At 34.4% G+C, this 21,968-nt stretch overlaps 1 protein-coding gene across 1 annotated transcript in view; it reads left to right on the top strand.

The window, feature by feature from the left end:
- Positions 1 to 21,968, top strand: part of LOC148941953 (uncharacterized) — a 152,643-nt gene that overhangs the window by 56,850 nt on the left and 73,825 nt on the right. Inside the window, exon 5 of the mRNA XM_089103466.1 lies at positions 14,915 to 15,126. Coding sequence (XP_088959592.1) covers positions 14,915 to 15,126 — 212 coding nt within the window. The remainder of the gene's footprint in view (positions 1 to 14,914; positions 15,127 to 21,968) is intronic.

Raw genomic sequence — 21,968 nt, 5'->3', positions numbered from 1 at the left:
AGGTGCCTTTTAGTTCCCCTAAACCCCAAAAAACTAAAGTTTAAATATAATTCTCGGAGTGAGAAACCCTTTGTTTATACAGCGTCTCAAATAAGTACTGGGTAATGGCTATCTGATGTTCTCAACACAATTCTCGCGTACTTACCGGATTCTTAACAAGTAGCGATTTTATTAGTTGTTTTTATCAACAGTTGTTAGCTAAATACCGATTATTGATCTTGACAAGTTTTGTTGACCAATAGTACACTGCAAGAAGCAAATTATATTGACAATGTTAGTCATCAATGTTAGTTTTCCCCCAAAAACATTTGGGGGAAAAACACTTAAAAGAAGAGTGATGCTGAGCAGCATCTACAGTTTAGGCTTGTTTGGCGGTCGTATATCATTTGGCTCTAAGTGATGTTTTTTGTGAAAATAGTATTTATAACTCACTATATTTAATGATTAATGAAATGCGCGCAATCAATGGACTTTATGTAATTCATTAGCCCATCTCTTTTTATACTATTTTGATCTCAAAATGTTTCTAGTTTTTCAAAAATGCATTATGTTTCCCTTTCTAAAATGTAGAAATAGTTGGAATTTTGACTTTTAATTTTAAATTTGTGGGTTTTTTTTCAAGAAGGCTACAAGAAAATCTTCTTTATGCAAACATTTATTCGCCAATAATAATGATCAAAAGACCTGAAAGGTGTTTCTAAGTTTTCTCGTTCTCCCTTTAGTTTAATAATTTGTTTAATATTTTCTATCTGGAAATCAACTACGCTGAACAAAACGGCTATCTCAAAAGGTTTATTGGAGGTGTGGCGGGAAATGTTGGGCGTGGGGGGGGGGGGCTAGTTGCCCTCCAATCATTTTTTACTATTAAAAAGGGCACTAGAACTTTCGATTTCCAATCGAATGAGCCCCATTTGAAGTTTATACGACGACCCCTTCCATATGAAGTGCCTCTGGGAAAAAATAATAATAAATAAATAATAAAACAATGGAGCCGTATGGCCTTTACTATAGGCAACGCTACAGCTTGGCCTCTGATAATTTGCAATTCAGGATGGTAGGAATTTATGCTTTACAAAACTTGTAATCTAAAATTTATAATTCAGGCTGTGGAAAAGTGCGTTAGGTAGTAGGAATCTGTAAGGCGAGACGTTCAAGTTGTTGCTTTATCTTTCATTGGATTTTTATTGTAATTTGACAATATCTAAATTTTCTTTATGATTTTATTCTGCTTTAATAATACGAGACTTTATATAAATAAAGAGCAGCTGCACTTTACAATCAATGCATTGATATATATATTAAGTTTACCTCTAATATTGATAATGTGGTTACAATTAACCCTTTCGTAGCCCGTGTAACCGAATGGTTCCATTAATTTTAGTTTTCGATATATATTTATAAATATCTCTCTCATATGTTTAGTTTAAGTCAAGGGATTAGTCACTTTCAAAAATTATGTACACCCTTCAGAGTGTGATGGAAGTTTGTCACGCCAGGGGGCGGAATATATGGTATGGTAGTGACGTGCTACACCTGACGTTACCTTAATCACGTGTGGTCGAACAAGTGGCTGAGCAAATTATTAGGCAGTAGAAGGTGTGTAACCACTCGAGTTATATAACCAGTGATGATTGTGATGAAAAGGAGACTTTAAAAATTGCTACGCATGGTAGTGTTTGTGTTATAATATGATCAATTTATAATTCAACTTGGGTAATTATGACTCAGAATATAACACTCTTGATTACTTCAAATTTAAATTTTGAAAATAATGGTCTAAAAAAATTACAGATTCAGGCAAAAAAAGAAAAAAGTGAGCCATAGAACAAGTGTTTCCTTTTTTTCTTCCTTTTTTAATTAAGCAGACATAGTTTTGTCTTCTAGCTAGGAAAAAGGAAAAAACGAAAAACCAGTTTCAAGTTGAATATTATAACTTTAAGGGAGAATATTCCTATGAAGACTTTTCCTTACTTGTCAAGAATCCAGAAACACGCGAGAAGTGAAGTTTCGTTAATGCTAATGAAATACAACAAAGTAGGATGAAAATATAATAGTTTAGAAACGAATTTGGGATATATATTTGTACATTAGGGATGGGGATGGGTGTAAAGCATAGTATATATTAAATATGTAACCCAACCCTACCTAGGTACCTTTTTTCCCCTCCAACTCCAAAAAACTAAAGTTTATATCTTTGTCGCGGAGTGAGCAACACCTTAAAAACCTGTTTTAATGTAGCATCTCGGTTTTTCTCGATGCAATCTTTCTCGCGTTTTTCTGGAATCTCGACAAGTACCGACTTTTCTATATAGCTTTTTTAATCCTTTATTTTTTAATCTTTATTTTCGTTCCTCATCTTTTCATGCTCTTCAAATTTCATATTCTTCATTTTCCTTATATATCTATATTACTCTTCAATTTCAATAAGTGATCATTTTTAATCCAATTTTTAAAATCTGTATTTTGCTTTTTGAAATGTAAAAAAAAAAAAATCTGTTATTTGTTGAGAAAAAAATGTACAATTTTGTTTGATCATTCTAATCTGGCAACCATGACTAATTTGCAACATCAATCATAAAAGTAGTCATAAACCATTGTTTTAATTTTGTAGTCACAACGCAGCAACCATTAAGATCTATTTTTATTATTGTAGACGTCATATTGAAATGTAAAACTTCATAGTGACAGACAAAAGCATAGATTTATGGACACAGTTTTGCGTACCGTAGCGTAGCGGTGCATAATCATGAAGAAATAATATTTTTTTATTATCTAAGGTACCAAAGATATTGAAAATTTATTGGCTACGCGAATCATAAAAATGAAACTGAAACATAAACTGATTAGTTTCTCCTGTGCCCAAGGGCGGATCCAGGATTTTTTTTCGGGGGGGGGGCGGTTACTAATTTTTGACTCAGTTTTCGACTAATTTTACTGATTTTTACCTAGGTTTTACTAATTTTCGACTCGGTCAAAGAATTTTTTTTTGGGGGGGGGGGGGTTCAAACCGGTTAAACCCCCCCCCCCCCTGGATACGGCCTTGCCTGTGCCACCATAGGCACACAGGACATCTGGAAAGAACCGATACTCTCTGAGGAAAGAATCTCATATGCGGCGCTGACCAGACGTCTTCCCACTGGGGCTGGACTATCGTGTACATGTATTTTCGGTCCCACTGCTAGGAGCAACACTATTTTCCGTTCTTCCTCTTCCTTGGGCTCCTTCTGGTTGCCACTCCGATACAGTTGTGGACAGATAAGTACACAGGGAGGAACCCCAGTCCCCTCTCACGGAATCCTAAAGGCTTGCAAATTTCTGGGCACTTACTTTTTCAAATTATAAAAAAAAAATTATTATTGCCCCTCCCACCACCAAAAAAAGGAGTCTATGTTCCACCAAACGGAATATATATATATATATATATATATATATATATATATATATATATATATATATATATATATATATATATATATATATATATATATATATATATATATATATATATATATATATATATATATATATATTTACAGAAACTGATTTTTCAGTGAAATAGATAAAAACTGAAAATATCACATCAAATAACTAATCACTGAGACAAAAAGGTGGCCTATTTTCAAAAATTATGTACACCAGTTGGTGCGCGCCCCCATGGGGGGTGCCATGCATGGCATGAATAGGCGTGGTGTGACTAAAGTGCACCTATGGGTAGCCCCTCGACACTAATATCTTTTATTAAATTTTGCGACCTAAAAATATAGCCAAAGACACAATTCTTTGATTTCCAAGGTTAAAGACCTTAGTAATAAAAGAAGTTAATCATCTTGTTCATAGGGTATAGGGTATATTTACCTATCGCATGCAACCTATTGCTAAACTTTATGTCCTTGGCGGCACTTGTCTACATACTAGAGGGAGGAATATTATTTTCACTTGGTTATTAACTCACCAGAAAAGACAAGTGGTCAGGAAATTAAGAGATATGTGTTACATATTGCTGGTTGAACTAATGTCTCATCATTCTACATAATTTGTCCTTGATACCCATAAAATTGTAGTTGCTTATACCAGGAAGTCTTGAGTATGTAATTGGATACTAAAAAAAGTGGCAACTCATGTTTTTTATAAGTGTCCGTGTCCACTGTCGATTCATTTCTTTTTCCATTAGAAAAAGTTCAGCAACTCGTGTGATTTATGACCAAATACCTGGAACGTGGAGGAAAGGAGGGGGAGGAGGATCGGGAGTCTGTTTGCATTTCATGGCTTTTGGAGGAGTATGAATTTGGAAAGAAATTTGTTTTCTAGTTTAGTATTGTTTAAGTTATCATCTAAAAAAAAGCCTTTTATTTTGTCTTTGCAAAGTATTAGAGAAGTCTTCTTAATAGTATATAAATCACTTAGAAATTTAAGCTGATTTGAGAGTTTTCCAAGACTGCATTACTGTTGACATAGAATGGATAAAAAGAAAAATCTGAAAAGCTAATCTAAGAACATAAAAATAAATCTTTTTCAAGAAAAATAACCCTCTTCTTTTTGCAAAATTTTCAAAAATCTGTATTCATTAACAAGTCTTGAAAAAGCTAGCCTAAAAGCCTTGCAGATAACAAGTATTAATAGCGAAACAACAGCCCCTAGTGAAGACAGGAAAAGTTGACCCCTTCCCAACATCATATTCGAAGTACTTCATACCCCAACCCCTATCAATTTTCTAAATTTTACCAGTAATTGCGTTTCTGAAAACTAACAAACAATTGTTAACTAACATAGCAACTAGCTACAATAAAAACAAAATTCTTACTTCTTCTTATCAGAGACATTCAATTTCATTTTTATATTAAAAAAAAATATCACAAATCCTATCAGCTATCGGATTGACTGATAGGAAACAACACGAAAAAACATTGAGGTTCGAGAGGAAAAAAACACATGTCTCCAGCTCATCTATAAAGTTGTAAGCAGAGGAGGGACAGAGTGACCCCTTAAATAAAACTTTAAAAGTATGGGCATTAAATTGTTTTTTTTTTTTTTTTTTTTTTTTTTTTTACATCTCAGGAAAATCTTCTAATATACCCATCCCTAAAGGCTTTGTCAAGGCCGTATTCAGGATTTTATTTTGGGGGGTGTTTTACACAAGGATTTTTTTCGGGTGGGGAGGGGGGGGGGGTTACAAAAAATAATAAAAAAACCCATGAAAAATTTGTTAATATCCATTTTTGTAATGTACTTACGTGCCAGACGAACATTTTTTTGGGGGGGGGGGGGTCGTATCCCTTAAACTCCCCTCTGGGTATGGTCTTGGGCTCTTTTGTTCGAGCACCTATTGGACGGTTGGGGTCCTATTATGTAAATTGTGTCCAATTTTAATCAAGATGTTATGTTATGTTTTGCTATGTTTCTATGTTTCGTGCTCTATTTTGTTATGTTTCAACTGGCATTAGAAGCACAATATTCAAAACCTGATAGTGCACTAAAGCAGGATTACTTTGTAAAGTTAGTTTAGGGATGCAGGTTTAAAAAAAAACCATAACAGCTTTTGAATTATCCCCAGCTTTTGGGGATTTATCCCCAGCTTTTGGGAATCCCCAGCTTGGGATTAAAAATCCCCAGCTTTTGAATTATCATAGTCGAAAATGTATACACCTATGAATGACAGTGCACATCCCCTCGTGCAGTGCATTACCTTCTATGTTTGACTGTTCGTGGTCTCAAGGTTTTTTTTTATGTTCTAACCATTATTGCGCAAAAATCGTGACAAATGTGCATATTGTATGTTTAACCTGTTCTTCTGGGGAATTTATGTGCCAAATATGCAATCGGAAGGTGGCGTCTCTAAGGTCTCGGATGTATATTAAATAATTTCCAAGACCACGCCGGCTAAGAATGATAAAACGAAAAAAAAATCGAAAAAAAATAACAGCCAAAATAAAAAAGAATATTGTGGAATTATTTCGGTCAAGACTTCCACTCAACCGTCCCCAGTGCAAACTTAGGAGTAAAATATAAGAGAATACAGATAAAAATCCACAGGACAATATAGCGTTTAAAGTTAGTCTTTTTACATTGTTTTGTGGAATTTTATGTTATTTTATTTTTTTTTACTCCTAATTTTGCTCTGAGGATGATTGAGTAGATTTCTCGACCGATCTATTTGCACTGTATTCTTCATTTTTTCACTGGCTTTTGTTATCCTCGTTTTTTTTTATTAATTACGATTTTTTTTTGTGATATATATTGATCGGAAGCTGAAGCTGTAGCGTCCGTTGCTTCGTCTTTTTGTTAAAATTTTGGAAATTTTTGAGTTTGTGTTAAAATTTTCGACGAAAATAATTCCTCCATTAAAAGAAAACAGTTTCCACGGTTTATGTCCACCTTCATTTTGACTTAATGGATAGTCTATATGGATCTTTGAATTGAAGGCATATTATTTGATGATTGTTGCACTCCTATATAATGTAAATAATTGCATATAATAATGTATATATAATAGGATGTTTAATTCTAAGATGTATTTTAATGTACATTATACAGTAAAACATATATTGGGATAAAATCCATGTTATCTACATGCACTGTTGACTGTTATCTTTGATACAAGTTAAAAGTACTGAAAAAAATATTTAGTTAAATTGGCTAATTAAAAATATTGCTTAAAAAGGTCGCTGCCGGCTTAAGACTTCAACCCAAGATTCCCGGTGGGTAGCCGGAGCTTTCGATCAAAGAGACACTATGTGCATCCGTACTTTAAGGTAATCCCAGAGTTGCGTAATATCTAACTGACTCACGCCTTTACCCAGACACACTATAGGTCTAAACGCTGATTTCAGCATAATTTGAAGTGCTTACACATAAACACCTTAAATCTAATCGTGCATCATCCCAGCACGTTCGTAATGATATGTAATCAGGTTTTTTTAAAGGTGTAAAACACACGTAAAATTTTCAAGGTTAAAAGGGTGCCTCTTCAAGTAATTATTGTATAATTTTTATTACTACTTACATAGCAGTGGTCATTGTACTTTGCTTGAAAGGAGTCACACACTATCTGTTGTAGGCGTAGATAATGTTACGATTCTGACTGCTTCCTATAGCTCTGAACACGCCTCTAAGATAGTCTTGCGTTTTTTTTTACCGGTGCCTCTTATTCAGCCTCCATGTTACGTCTCTGATGTACTCAAAGTGACTTAATAACAAGTCCATTGTTTTGATTACCCTTTAGTAGCAGATATTGATTGTATTTTTGAACGGGGGGGGGGGGTCACCAACACATCTTGGGCGTCTTTAAGTGTAAATATTTGAAATAAGCTGTTTTGTCTAATTCAAGGAGTGAGCCAGATAGCTAGCACGTAATTCTAGGATTCATTATGGAGTAAGGGTGCACATTTGATTAGAAACTCTGGCTAGTCACCAAAGTATAATCATCTACTGAACAAGTACAATCAAAACTCTCCAAAAGTGACCCCGCGTACCTCAGTGCCTCTAGAGGGAAATTGTTGTACTACTTAATCGCTCCGAGCCAATAAATTAAATTTAATACAGCTTTTACGGAACAAGCTTTTATAGGTATGGAATCGTCTCAGGAGACGCGGACAAAGTGTCACTTTTTTGTGTGGAGAGGATAGGTTTTGTCAGTACTTGTTCAGTATGTGTTTATACTTTGCTAGTCACCAAGGAATCTTGTTCTCAAATCGTGCTAGCCGTAACATTTTCAAGCATTTATTTTTTATTTGCTGAATAACGTTGAATTCAGCTGAAATTTATTGTTGAAATTTAGTTGAATTTAGTTGAAATTTATTTTATAAATGCAAAGCAATAATTTTTGTACGTTTTAAGTTTCAACTTCGCTTGTGACTTCCATGAAAAAAACTATTTTTTTTCTAACCATGGTTGTGGTATCAGCCGCAAGCTAACAAGGAACGAAATCTAGCCTATAGTAACCAAAAAATGTCAAATGATGAATAATTGCCATTTAAAGCTGATTCAGGAATGGTAACTATTATTGCGATTGAATTTAATGGTAAAAGTTTATTCCGAAAACAGATTTAAGGGAATTTCCAAAAATAGCCTGAAAACCCTCGAGGAGGGTGTCGAATCGAAATGAAAATTCCATCACTGGAATCATCATAGCCGAAAACCGTATATAGGAGAATTATAGTTCCCCATATTGAGCAGTAAGGAAATGACTTTCGCATGGGAAGAAGTGATGTATCTCCTTTTTCATCTACTTTTTTTTCCTTGGCCACCATAGGGGTACTGAAAATTTCCTGGGCTATGATGCCAGATTTTATTAGACTCTGCGGCCTGATTCCCTGTGTGGTTAATCTTTTCTAGATCCCAGCTAAGATAAAAGCGAAGGTGTGAAATATATGTAAATAACGTATAAAAATAATTCTATAGACCAAGTAATATCCTAGCAAAAAACAACACCTTTCTGTTTAGTTTTTTTCAGTCCTTGTTTATAATTGTCGAAAGGCTCCACAAATATCATTCCAGGATTAAATAGCCTTCGCAACCCATGGGACGGAGGTCCTAAATTATGCAAGTTGCCAAATGCTTTCACAAAGATCTATTATGGGCAAGTGTCAAATTCAGAAATAACGAAGTAACAGTGTTTATAGAGTTAATCTAAAGCTGAAATCATTAGAAGGGTAATTAACTTCTGGTAAGTTGTGACGCTGGTCAACTCCAGGATGAGAATTCGACAAGAACTTTCCAAGGACAGTTGAATGTAAATTTGGAGAGTTCACAATTTGACAATGTAGAAGGTGGATGTGATAATTTTAGGAAAATAGTTTGCGATGTAGCAGGAGGTTTCTTAGGGAGGCTATGGTAAAGAGTGGTGGCAGAAATATGACTCTCAGCTACTGAATGTAGGCTACCTACTATTGGCTTCCGATTCATTTGAGGATACAAACATTTGGTTTCATGTCCGCTATAGAGAGGGTAGTGCAAGTAAGAATATATTGTTCGAGAACGGTCATCTTCAAGGATGAGGCGTTAGAAATTTTTGCAAATTAGTTTACCTTTCTTTGGTGTCTCGACCCAATTTTGCATCAGTGGGGGAAGCTTAAGGGGGCACTGTTGTACTTCTTCCAGTGAGTACTCGTGAGGTGTACAATCTGATGTCCTAGATATTCTATTAATAGGTATTCGACATCGAAGAAACAAGACCAAAGCAAGGGGTTAAATACTTGTGCCGATTTTTCTACATTTTATGTGTCTCAGATACATCTAAGAGTACCTCTAAGATATTTTCATTTAAAATGTATACATTTAAGGTCCGAATAACTGAAGAGTCAGTATTTTGCTTCCAATACATTTTATGATACATTACATATATGTATTTAAGGTTCCGCTGACTGCAAAGCTAATGTTTTAGATACCTCCATCGGATTCCCGACCAAAGTGTTGCTCCTGAAACACTTTTGTTGGCCAAGCCGACTAGGGATTGCTACATCATTTCACGTTGCCTAGGCAACGTAAATCTAGTTTCGGCTCGTTTCAATTTCACTTATTAAATGAATTTTGTCTACTAGTTTTGGGTTTCAGTATTATCCGTTCCTGAAGTTTTTATTCAATCAATGCAATTCAAAAACTAATCTAAAGCATTGCTCAATGAATGTATTACTACACATTTATATTACATAGTGCATTTTAAAATTTACAAGTTAAATGTAGCCTGTGTACAATACATTCAATCAAAGCTGTAAGCTGTCCTCGTTTGTAAGCTTTACAATGACTTGAAATTAGAATTGTCTACCCACAAGTAGACTAGATTTGACAAAGAGAAATTATCAATTTTTTACTATGTTGGACAAGAAAAGCTATGATCAAAATTTGCTACATTCGACATGAAGTATATTGTTTCAAACACTGATAAAGCCTGCTAATTGAAAGAAAATGGTGGAAAATATTTTTATTTACTCTCAAGTATTTGTTAGTAATAACCTATCTTTTTATCAATTGAAGGGAGCAATTTGCACCTTTTTTTGCAAGCTTGATACACAAATCTTTCTAGTCTTCCTCTATACAAGATTAACAAAAGATTAGGATAAGTGTCACATATATTTGTGGTTGATTTTACCATAATTGATCAGTGAAATTGGGAGAAATTATATGATAAACCACGGTTTTAAATAAGTTTTTGGAAATCTTTAGAAACTCTTAACTTCTCATGAAATCAGGACAAGAAGTTCAGATTTGGTCAGAGTGACGAGTAATAAATCGCTTTTCTACATTGGCTGTTAGACTCTATATCCCGAATTCTTATCAAAGTCAGGAATATATTCCAAAAGATCCCTAAAATAGCCCCTTGTTCCTGGAGTTAAGATTTTTTTTGGTCACAAACATATATTTTTTGTCATCATAATTTTGTTTTCATGATTCAAAAAACATCATTTATTTTTTGGATCATTAAAAAGTTACATATCATGTCAATAAGTAGTGTTTAACTGACGTCAGAGATCAGAGTTACCATCACTCAGGATCAGTCAGTTTTTCATAAATTGTTATGTTTATTCTTTGTTTGATGTAATGTTTGTAATTTTGTATGTTTATTGTTTATTGTTTATTGTTTGTTTGAAACTTTAAAATATAGTCATTCTAAGAAAAAAGGTAGTCTCAGTTTAATAGCGTTTTTTAAAATACTATTTAAACCAAACATTCTTTAAACAAAAAACAATAACAAATAAAGCTTATAAAATCTTTTTCAATGTATAATGTTTAGGTATTTTGTTTGAGTAGATTGGAAAACGTATAAATCGCATATAATAGAGCAAAAAAAATTCAAAAAGAGGAGCTATTGCTTGTTCAAAGCCACTGTTTTGTTAAATAACTTGTTCAAAGTCTTTCGTCTTGCTAAAAATCTGTTTCCGAGGTCGAGCTACAAAAAATGTAGAAAAATTATAGTTTTGGAAGCACTTAAAAAACCTGTTAATTATAGTGTTAGGTAGGAAGTCCTTTCGAATTTTTGCTTATAATGATGATAAATATTTTAAGGTTGTGAATACAAATAAAGATACAAAGTACAAATAATGTTATATAAATAACCCACTTTAAAAACTAATAAACAACTGTCGAAAAATAAATACATCTATTGAAATGCAATACATTTCTCTGATTTCTCTGAAATCAGAGAAATTTGATTTGATTTCTTTGAATAATCAGCAATGGCTTATTTGCCAACCTCTTTGATTAGACAGCAAAGATTAGGCATTCTGAAAAATTGAATTAATCTGTGTTTTTTATTTCCTTTTATTAGATACAATTTACAATGATAAGTCTGTTACTGTACCAAAGTTGATCTTACTCTCCCTGAATAAAATCTCTAGATATCTTTTTGAGCCCCCCCCCCCCCGAAAAAAAGACCAATGCCAAAATAATGCCGAAAATTGTTATTAGTCAGCTCGTGGATTACATCATTACCCTTGTTCAATTTTTCGCCTTCTTTTATAGTAGCGAAAAAGACAGTTTAATTAGTGAAAAGAGAGTACCAAAGCTTTATAATACTACGCTAGGGTAGTGCGGTTAAACGCTATTTCTGAAACCTCTGTGTTACTAAGTTTCGCAGACGTTTTCGGAAAACTGAATTCGCAACCAACATAGAAAATAAATCATATCAAATACTTAAATTTTAATTATAGCTATGTTGGCTGTGTATGTACAGTTCAATTATCTATTGTAAAACACAAAGCAATAGAGTTTATAGAGTAGAAACAAAGGAGAAAAATCAATACACAATAAGCACAAACTATTTAACTAGCCTAAAAAGGGCATTTAAAAATTTTAGCTATTCTTTTACTGCCAATAATTGGGAGGTTTTCAAAATAGCGTGTACTTCACTCGGACGCTTTAGATGTGGTCGTTTCAAAAATGAAATTAAAAAAAAAAACTTTTCAGGTCGAACATACTTTGGACATCAAATAGTTAAAAACTAATTTGCGATATCTGTTAACGGCCATTCGTAGGGAGGTTTTTTAGCGTGTGCTCCAATTTGACGCTTTTGACGTTACCCTAAAATAGCGCGTCAGAATGACGTTTTTAAAACTGTTCAAGTATAACGTACTTTTGACATTGAATGAGTTAAAACCAAATTTTAGCTATCCGTTGACAACCAACAATAGGGAGGTTGTCAAAATTGCGTGTGCTTCAATCGGAGCTTTTAACGTGACCTTAAATAGCATGTCAATGACGATGTTTTGAAAACTATCCAAGTCTGACGTATTTTTGACATTGAATGAGTTTAAAACAAAGAAAAGTGCAACTGAACTGTTTCAGTCGTAGAAAAACAACCAATATTTTTTCGAACAATTTAATTCGGTCTATACCTATTATTCGTTGTTTTATGGATAACATTTAAACTTTATTCCAAACTTCAAATGATGGATGTTACGTTTTTTTCATTAGGTTTTTTCATCAGCATCATCATTTAAGCTTACTTGCAAAAAAGCTGTTAAAAAAGTTATCATCAACTCGTTAATTTTATGTTACTTGAATGGCTTCATTGTCTATTGTTTTAATCGCGTGAGTATCATTCAACCGTGCATTCAGTTTTGTTTGCTTCACGGATTAAAGATTGAGATTGTCACAATTTCACTGAGCAAGTTTTTGGTTATAAGGCTCTAGAATTGAGGTTAAAGTCCTCGGAATCTTTATTTTGGCTTGGAGTTCAAGTAGGAATTCTCAACGGAACTGGAAATGGATTTCATAACATTAGTGAAATTGGGACAGAGGGTTCCATTTTTTGCTCCAGTCTTTTCACAAGTCCGGTAAAATAAAGTAAATCCGAAGTAAACTCCTTTTACCCTTTCAACCGTATGTTGATTTCCAAAAATGTTTCTGGAAAATACATGTTTCAAGGGAAGTCGAATGTCCCCGTGAGCTTCCCCCATTCCATAAAAGCCAGTTTAAAAGGTACTTGTTAAGAATCCAGAAACTCGCAAGAAATGAAGTTTCGTTAATGCTAATAAAATAACACAAAATAGGATGAAAATATAATAGTTTAGAAACAAATTCGGGCTATATATTTGCACAATATGGGGGGTGGGTGGGGTAAAGTATAGCATATATTAAATACGTAACCTAGCCTAACCTAGGTACCTTTTTTTGCCCCTTCAACCCCAATAAACTAAAGTTCAAATATGGTAAACGGAGTGAAAAACCACTGTTTGCAATGCTCGGCATAGGAATTCTCCGTTGAAAGAACCTGCTTGACTAGTTTGTTTTATCATGTTCGCTATAGAATATCTCGTGTATTTTCTGGATTCTGAAATTCAATATCTTGCGTATTTTCTGGATTCTTAACAAGTACACTTTAAATTTCTGAAAAAGGAAAAAAAATTGAATATGCTTGGAAAAACAGGACAAGAAGAATGATTACATTTCAAGTTGGAAAACACGTATTTTAGTGATTAATATCAGTCAAAGTAACCGAACCCAATCAATTTGATAATTGAAGGTTAATTTTACCGTTGACTACATTTATAAAATTCGTAAGTCATTTAATTTTGAAAAGTTACAGATTTCGCTTTATTGAAGTGAAGGTTGGAAAATTAACAATATTCAGATTACCTTGTAATAATTATATTTAAACAACCATAATAATATTTGAAACTATGTATTTTTTTTCGTTATTCCTCGTGTTCTTAACTTACAAAATCAATGTTCACTATCCCACAGTATATGTAAGGTCTTTCAATTGGGATTCACCAGAGCCCTGTTTCTCGTCCTAGCCCTTGGGCTCTGCGGAAGGTCGTTAGGGATCACTAAGAAACAGTTAGCTGTGATAAATTACATGAACTACGATTCTTTCTGAAAAAAAAGGCATAATAGATATTATAGGCACGCACATAGTAAATTCTTCTTGGAGAATAAAAGATTTTTTCAATAATTTTAATAGTGGTTGCCAAGAAATTAGGTAAAATGAATAATTTTTGGGTGGGAGGCCAGCCTGGAGGCCCGCCCCCCTGCTTGTGCACATGATAAACCATCCATTAGTTGTTTTTCTAGACATGTAATTTATTTCAGGAGTCCCTTAAGGATAAAAAAAAAAAACTTAAAACACTTATCTGTATTATAACCAGGTCTGGACCAATTAATCCGGAACGACACGGATTTCTGTGTGTCCACTGGAGTTATGTTAACCACAGTATAAACAGTGGTGAAACGGTCAGGAATCTATTGCAAGAGTGGCCCAAGTCATTTGGAGAAGGGCAATAATATAAAAGGCATTTTTACAGCTATTATATAACATTAAACTTTTGATTTTTATCATATTCATATATCGGGAAGGGTGTAGTAAAGCTGAACCCCACAGAAATTCAGTATTATGGAAAGACATCCACTTCGTTAAGGATCGGACTTCCTTATTTTGAACAACCATATGATAAACCCTGCCCTAAAAGGGTAACAAGGTGAATTCTGCCAAAATTTTAATGAAATTAAAATTGGCCTATTTATGAAAATAAAATTGGCCTATTTAGAATATAATATTGGCCTATAAAATTGCCTATATTGGCAATTTTATTGGCCTTTTTTTATTGGCAATTTTATTGGCAAATTTATTGGCAATTTTATAGGCCTATAATATTGGCCTATATTGGAAAATAAAATTGGCCTATTTAGGCCAAAATTGGCCTATTTATGCTCCTCATCATGGAGCATTAAAATTTCTAAATGTATCGAAGTAGCCTGCTTGCTTAACCCTTCAAAATTATCTTGTATTAATATTATAATGTGTTTAGAAAGCTTTTTTATTTTGTTTTATTTTAATATGAATATAGTTTTATATTATAATAGCGTTATATTATAATAGCGTTATATTATATAGCGTTATAGTTTTATATTATAATAGTGTTACACTTTTATAAAAACGTTATATAAAGTAGCTTTATTTTACAATTGAACGTTATTTTAGGCACAAACTTACAAAAGAGGAAGTCCTGAATCAACTTGGTTCGTTTTCAATTGCAAGCGTTGACGAAGGTGACTGCCCCGTTGAGGATAATCTACCCTGCAGACCCCAAAAATACAGATCTCATGATAGCTTCTGTAACAATGTCCAAAATCCTAGATGGGGTAGTACCATTGCACCCTATGGAAGACTACTCCCTCCTGATTTTTCTGATGGTAAGCCTAAACTTATTTTCTTACTGATTTTACGAGCTTTCTGATTGGTGGGACGGTAAAACTAAAGTTGGTTCTTTGGGAATCTGGGTTGGGCCTTTTTGGACCGTAAGTCGGGGCAACAGCTTGCTAATTCTGGTGCGCAAGAATTCTGGTTTTCCTCGGAAATCTATGAATATCTGTGAAAACGAGGGGCGGTAGATGGACAGAGCTTTACGTAATTTAATTGGTTTTAAACTTTTTTTTTCGATTCACCGATGTTTTTGATGTCTTTGACGTATTTATAGTAGCTTAGATAACCTTAGATATCTTAGATAACTATGTAATATAAAGCTCAATCCTATTATATCGTTATTATTGTTTTTTGCCAAAACTACCTTATTTTACATACTATATATTCTGTATATATTACTATATACTATATATATTACTATGTATATTACATACTATATATATTACTATATATTATTATATTAAATACGTAACCTAAACTAACCTAACCAAACCAACTGAATATTTAATTAAAATATAGCTATAATGTAGTTTCCCACCGAGCCGAAGCTAATATTTTCTGGTATAAAGACTATGAAAACCGGTTATTTTGTCTGTGTTCGCGTTACAAGATCTTAAGTGTGGTGGTTATAAGACAAAAGTACCAAACTGTACCTCTAGGCGAAGGAGGAACCAAATCTCGGTTGAGGGAAGAGCTGCTCGCGAAAGAGTATACGGTGTGGTTTTCTTTTTCTAAGCCTGTCGTTTGACACGCTCTTTGGGTAGTATTAAATAGAAAAAAAAATAGGTTTTTCTTAATAAAGCAAAGGGCGACATTGAAACTTAAAAGGAATATATTTTTCCGTATACGAGGGAGGCTGCCCCTCCTCCACCCCCCGTTCTTTACGCTCGGAGTTTCACTTTTTTGCACCCGTTTTGCACCCCTTGTTTTAACTTTTATTCACTGATTCTCGAAAAGAAAAAAATTCTACCTTTCGATCCTTTTTGAAAACAAGTTAAAAAAAAAATTTATTTACTATTTATCGGCTTTCAAAGGTTATCGGATTAACAAGATGTTGTCCTGATATTAGAACCCGCTGTAAATTAGTAAGCTGCTGTACCTGATTTTAGGTGCAATTAAATAAAAAAAACATGTTTTTTTTAAACTGAAAGTAAGGAGCAACATTAAAACTTAAAACGAACAGAAATGATTCCGTGTATGAAAGGGGCTGTCCCCTCCTCAACGCCTCGCTCTTTACGCTAAAGTTTTTTATTGTTTTGAAAAATAGAGTTTTGAGAAAGAGTCAAACTTTAGCGTAAAGAGCGAGACGTAGAGAAGGGGACAGCCACTTTCAACTAAAGAATAATTTCTGTTCATTCTTAATATAAATTTCGCTCCTTAAATTCAGTTAAAAAAATATTGTTTTTTTATTTAATTTCTGAACGTAATTTAATCATTCCAGGTTTTGATTTTGGCTCACCGAGTATTAATAGTTAAGACAAAATTGTCATATTAATTTTACTTTTTTTTGGTTAAATGGCTTTCTCGAAAGTTCTTTAATTTTATTTAATTTTATTTTTATTAATAATAAATATACGTAACTTATGAATTAACTTCCGTAACGAACTTCTATATTCATATATTTTTAATAAGTAAATTAGGGGGTTCGTCCCCTAGTCAATACCTCGCTCTTTACGCTAAAGTTCAAATTTTTTTCCAATTCTTTAAAAATGACCCCTTAATCACAAAGGCCGTTAATTGGCATAAATGACTCTGATAAAAGTACTAAAAAATCTTTAGCGTAAAGAGCGAGGTATTGACTAGGGAGTGAACCCAATCTTATACATAATTTCTATTCATTTTAAGTTTTGATGTTGCTCCTTCCTTTCAGTTGAAAAACTTGTTTTTCTAATTTTATTTCTGATCTTTTTTTTTAAATAATGCTGGGAAATTCGGAACCCCCTTCATAGTAATGTCCCTTCTCCCATGAAAACTTCTTTCGTGGAACGATCATCCCACGTAACCCCCGATCCATCCCCCCTCACTACCAGCAAAAATCTCCCTGAAAACGTCTGTATGCCTCCCAATAAACCATACTATATGTAAACATTGGGCAAAGTTCATAACTTGCAGCCCTACCCCTGGGGACTGTGGGGTATTGAGTCATCCTCAAAGACATAGTTAATATATTTTTCCACCATTCTGAACAAAATCTCAAATCTCAAATCATTTTTTTTTATTTGCTTTCTCAAATATTTTATCGGTTGACTTTGGGAAAAATGAGCGAGGGAGGGGGCCTAGTTGCCCTCTATTTTCTTTGGTCACTCAAAAAGAGCACTAGAACTTTTAATTTCCGTTCGAATGAGCCCTCCCGCGATATTCTAGAACCAATGGGTCAATACGATCATCCCTGGAAAAAAAAATAATAAATAAATAAACACGCATCCATGATCTTTCTTCTGGCAAAAATACAAAATTCCATATTTTTGCAGATAGGAGCTTGAAACCTCTACAGTAGGGTTCTCTGATACGCTGAATCTGATGGTGTGAGTTTTTTAAGGTTCTATTACTTTTAGGGAGTGTTTTCCCCTGTTTCGAAAATCAGGCAAATTTTCTCAGGCACGTAACTTTTGATGGGTAGGACTACACTTATATATTTGAAATCAGCATGAAAATCTGATTCTTTTAGTGTATATATTGGTATACTCCGTTTTTTAGAGTTTCGGTTACTATTGAGCCGGGTCGCTCCTTACTTACAGTTTTCTTTTACCACGAACTGTTTCAAATGAGCACTGACTCATGCTCCGAAGATCCGATTTTAGTGAGCTTTAAATATTTTTTTTTTAAGAATTGGGCCGAAAAATAAAACTTCAACATAAAGAACATGGTATTTAGGAGGGAGCAACTCCTCTCATATACGGAATAATTTCTGTTGTTGTAACTTCTAATGTTGTTTTTTACTTTCAGTCGAAAAAAAAAGTATTTTTATGTAATTTCCGATCGTTTTTTTAAATAATACCGGGAAATCCGGCTCTCTCCCAATGGAAAATTCTACCCCAGCGCGAATCTCCTTGGACATTTCCTCCCACGTGAAATCCCCCCATAGAAAACTCCCCCTGAAAAATTCCATCTTCGCTCAAAATCCCCCCCCCTCCCGAAAAATGTCTTGAGGGCGATTCCGCATGAAAAATCCTCCGTAGCATAATTTCATTTGAAACAGACCTCGATTTCTGATTATTTTTCAAATTATGCCAGAAATATACCCTCCATTGAAATTATCCCCCCCCCACGTGGAAAGTTGCTCCCGCGGAAAATCCCCTACGGGGAATTTCTCCCCCGGAAATTCTCCAGACAGTTCCAGCTCCACTTTCAGAAATCACATACATCAGATGGAGTATGCCACGCTAGGCAGAGGTTTGCGGCTACGTGGTGTTCGGAGATTTGCAGTATCAGGCGGAGAAGGGGTTTCCCCTCATAAGGCTACACAAAATAAGGCTGCTGATATTCATAGCCTGTATTCTTAAAATTAATACGGTTTATCGATTTGTTCAACCCATTTGTCATATCATATTTGGTTTTCAAGATGCTTAGAAGTTTCTGTTTTTTTTTTTCCCAGAATGAGTTATAAGAATTTCTTCCAATCGTAGGAATAGTGAAAGTTGACTTAAATAATAAAACAAGTCCGAACATATCGGCCTCATCTCAAAAATTCTTTATCAGCGGTGAAAAAAGAGAAAATAAATTTTGATCAAGTTAAGCCAAACATAAAAAAAGGAGATGAAAAAACCGCAAACGCTGTATAAAATAAAACGAGATTAAGTCACATCGGGTAAACTAAAGTTGTTTTAAAGTAATTCCAGCATGATGATTCAAGCATAACATAAGATAGGAGACTGGTACACACTATTGTGGATGTCCGAGTTATCTCTGATATCAAATTATCTTTCGAGGTTTTGCTGCAAAACTTTTGAAAACTCTGGAAGCTAGGGACACTCGAAAAAAATTGCACTGAGTATGGCGACTCTCTTTAACTCCTTGATGAAGCAAATAGTGTATTATGGTTGATTCTACTACCACTATTGACAACAACTAACTCACTTAAGGCCAACATAGCTGTGCACGATCTTCCTCCACCTCAACATGAGAGGTGATTCATACCAGAAAAATTCATCTGTTAGGCTTTCGATGAGAATTAATCTTTATCTTGACACTTACAAATAACCCTTTACTGACATCTCATTGGCACAAACGATTTTATAAACAAAAAAAAAACTATTAATTGTTTAATAATGGTTGTTTCTAATTCATATTTCATCTGCATAGGGAGAGTTAATTGATTCGTTCCCTTGGAATATCAATAGTTTCCCGGTTATTTCTTCCCATTTAAAGATGGCTGGTAGTGATTACGTATGTAAGGTTTTGTAAAGGGTGTGTCTACCCATACCCGGAACGTACGCAGAGGGGGGGCCTCCGGGCCCCCCCCCGAAATCTCACGATTTTTTTCATTTTCCCATAATTTTCTGATTTTTCTCACAGAATAATGGGTTTGACGGATTCGCCCCCCCCCCCGAAACAAATTCCTGCGTGCGTGCCTGACCCATAAAACATTATAAACTTCAAGTTTGTTGGTGATGTGTTTATTTCTTTCAATAAAACCCCTTTTCTTCTTTCTTCTTATTTTATTCTCTGTATAAACAACCTCTTTTGATGTTTCTTTTGAAGATTCCCCCAAAATGAATTCCTTCGTCTGCCCCGGCATGTATGCCGAACATAGAAAATAAATTCTTAATGCATCATTATTTTAAATGGCAACACAAACGGTATTGCTTTGTCATTTGTATGAATGAAGTAACATTTATATTTAATGAAGTGATGTAATCACGAAAAAATTGTATTGTTGACAAGCTACACAAAGAAGCTGCCAGATTCACTGCATCAACTGTCATTATAAAGGGTTTTATAACCCCATAAAAAGGTAATTTAACGGCAAAGCTACGGCACTATTTTGACTGATGATGCAGTTGTATAAGTAGAGATGTTGTGGAATGAGTTTCAAAAATTCAAAGTTGCATCCATAAGCGGTTCTTGAGTAATACAACAACTTTTGAAAATTTTTCGAAAATTTATTTTTCTAATGAATTTTTACTGTTAATATAAGAGGTGTCATTGTTGAGTCCCCTTCGCTTAAAAACTTTGCTCACTGGTCAGTTTTGTTTTGAAAGGTTTTTTTTACGTTTTTGGTTACTATTGCCCGTAGTTCACTCTCTACTAGGTTGCAGCTACTGCTGCAACCATAAGATGCAGGGATGGGGATGACCTGAAACGCATTAAAATGTTAGACTGTGTTATAAAGTTGCTTACAATATTAGATGAGCGTTGGAGCTTTTATATTTATTATTGTATCTCAAAAGAAATTCTTAGTCTGGGACTGCATTGGATCTTGGGATTAATTGTTAGGTTGTGGAATTTCTTTCGAATGATGTAAACAGAGACGGTGTAGTGCGGAAATGAACAGAAATATAAATGATGCAGTTTTAAAACTAGAAACGTTGAGCCTCTACTACCACAGCTTCTAACAACCCACTGCAACACCAAGCCGCCTGAGGCCAACACAGCTGCACATTTTCTTCCGCCTTCCCTATTTTTTTCAAAGCTTCCCTCTATACACCCTCCCAAGAAGAGCCAATTTTCCTTAAATCTTGTTTTACGACCTCCTCTTACCCCATTCGTGGACGGCCTGCTTTCCATTTCGTCCTTGATGGATGGCCAGAAAGGATGATATCTGGCAATCTGTCATCAATCATCCGTAAAACGTGTCCATCCCCAACTTTCTCTCATTATAGCCCTAGGAAGCGAGATGGAACAACATTTTTCGTGCAGCTTACTGTTTGAAATACGGTCAGTTCAACGGGTACCCAAAACAATCCGTAGACAATTCCTCTGGAAAACATCTAATAAATCCTTTTCCGTCTTTCGGAGCAATGAGCTTTTAAGATTTTAGGTTTTATGAAAACTGAAATGTTAAAACTGTCAGCAAAAGAGTTTCGATCTCACTTCGGTTGTACTACTCCAAAAGGCGTTATGTGACACTTTTCGTTCAAGATTTTGATCTTGATATTGTATTTTTGCTTGTTTTTAAATCTAGATCGGCTCCTTTTTTTATTCTTATCTATTTTTATTTTGTTTTATTTGTTATTTTGTTTTCTATTTTTATTGTATTTTGAAATTTCTACTGTCATCGTTGCGTGGCTATGATCCTAAAGGAATTTTTTCTAAATTATAACTCGTAAAAGGTAATGATTTACCGACTGGCTGGCAACTTTTATCGGCCTTTTCAAACAGTTCGTGGTAACGAACTGTAAGTAAGGAGCGACCCGGCTCAATGGTAACCGAAACTCTAGAAAACGGGAACCTTAATGAAAATCACACCATCATATTCAGTGTTTCAGAGAACCCTACTGTAGAGGTTTCAAGCTCCTATCTACAAGTGGAATTTTGCATTTTTTGCCAGAAGAAAGATCACGGATGCGTGTTTATTTGCTTGTTTGTTTTTTTGTTTTTTTTCCCCAGGGGTGATCGTATCGACCCAGTGGTCCTAGAATATCATGGGAGGACTCATTGGAACGGAAATTAAAACTTCTAGACCCCTTTTTAAGTGACAAAAAACGGAGGGCAAGTGGGCCCCTTCCTACGCTCATTTTTTTCCCAAAGTAATCTGATAAAAATATCGAGATAGCTATTTTTCCAACATGGTCGAGAATATGATAATTATGTCTTTTAAGATGACTTAATCCCACGAAGTCCCCGGGGGGAGGGCTAAAAGTTATGAACTTTACCCAAGGTTAACATATAG

Source organism: Artemia sp. Qi Xiang Cuo, chromosome 17, assembly GCF_049724085.1.
Source record: "Artemia sp. Qi Xiang Cuo chromosome 17, ASM4972408v1, whole genome shotgun sequence".
Classification (NCBI taxonomy): domain Eukaryota; kingdom Metazoa; phylum Arthropoda; class Branchiopoda; order Anostraca; family Artemiidae; genus Artemia; species Artemia sp. Qi Xiang Cuo.
The sequence above is the reverse complement of the archived record's forward strand: the minus strand, read 5'-3'. Positions and strand labels throughout refer to the sequence as shown.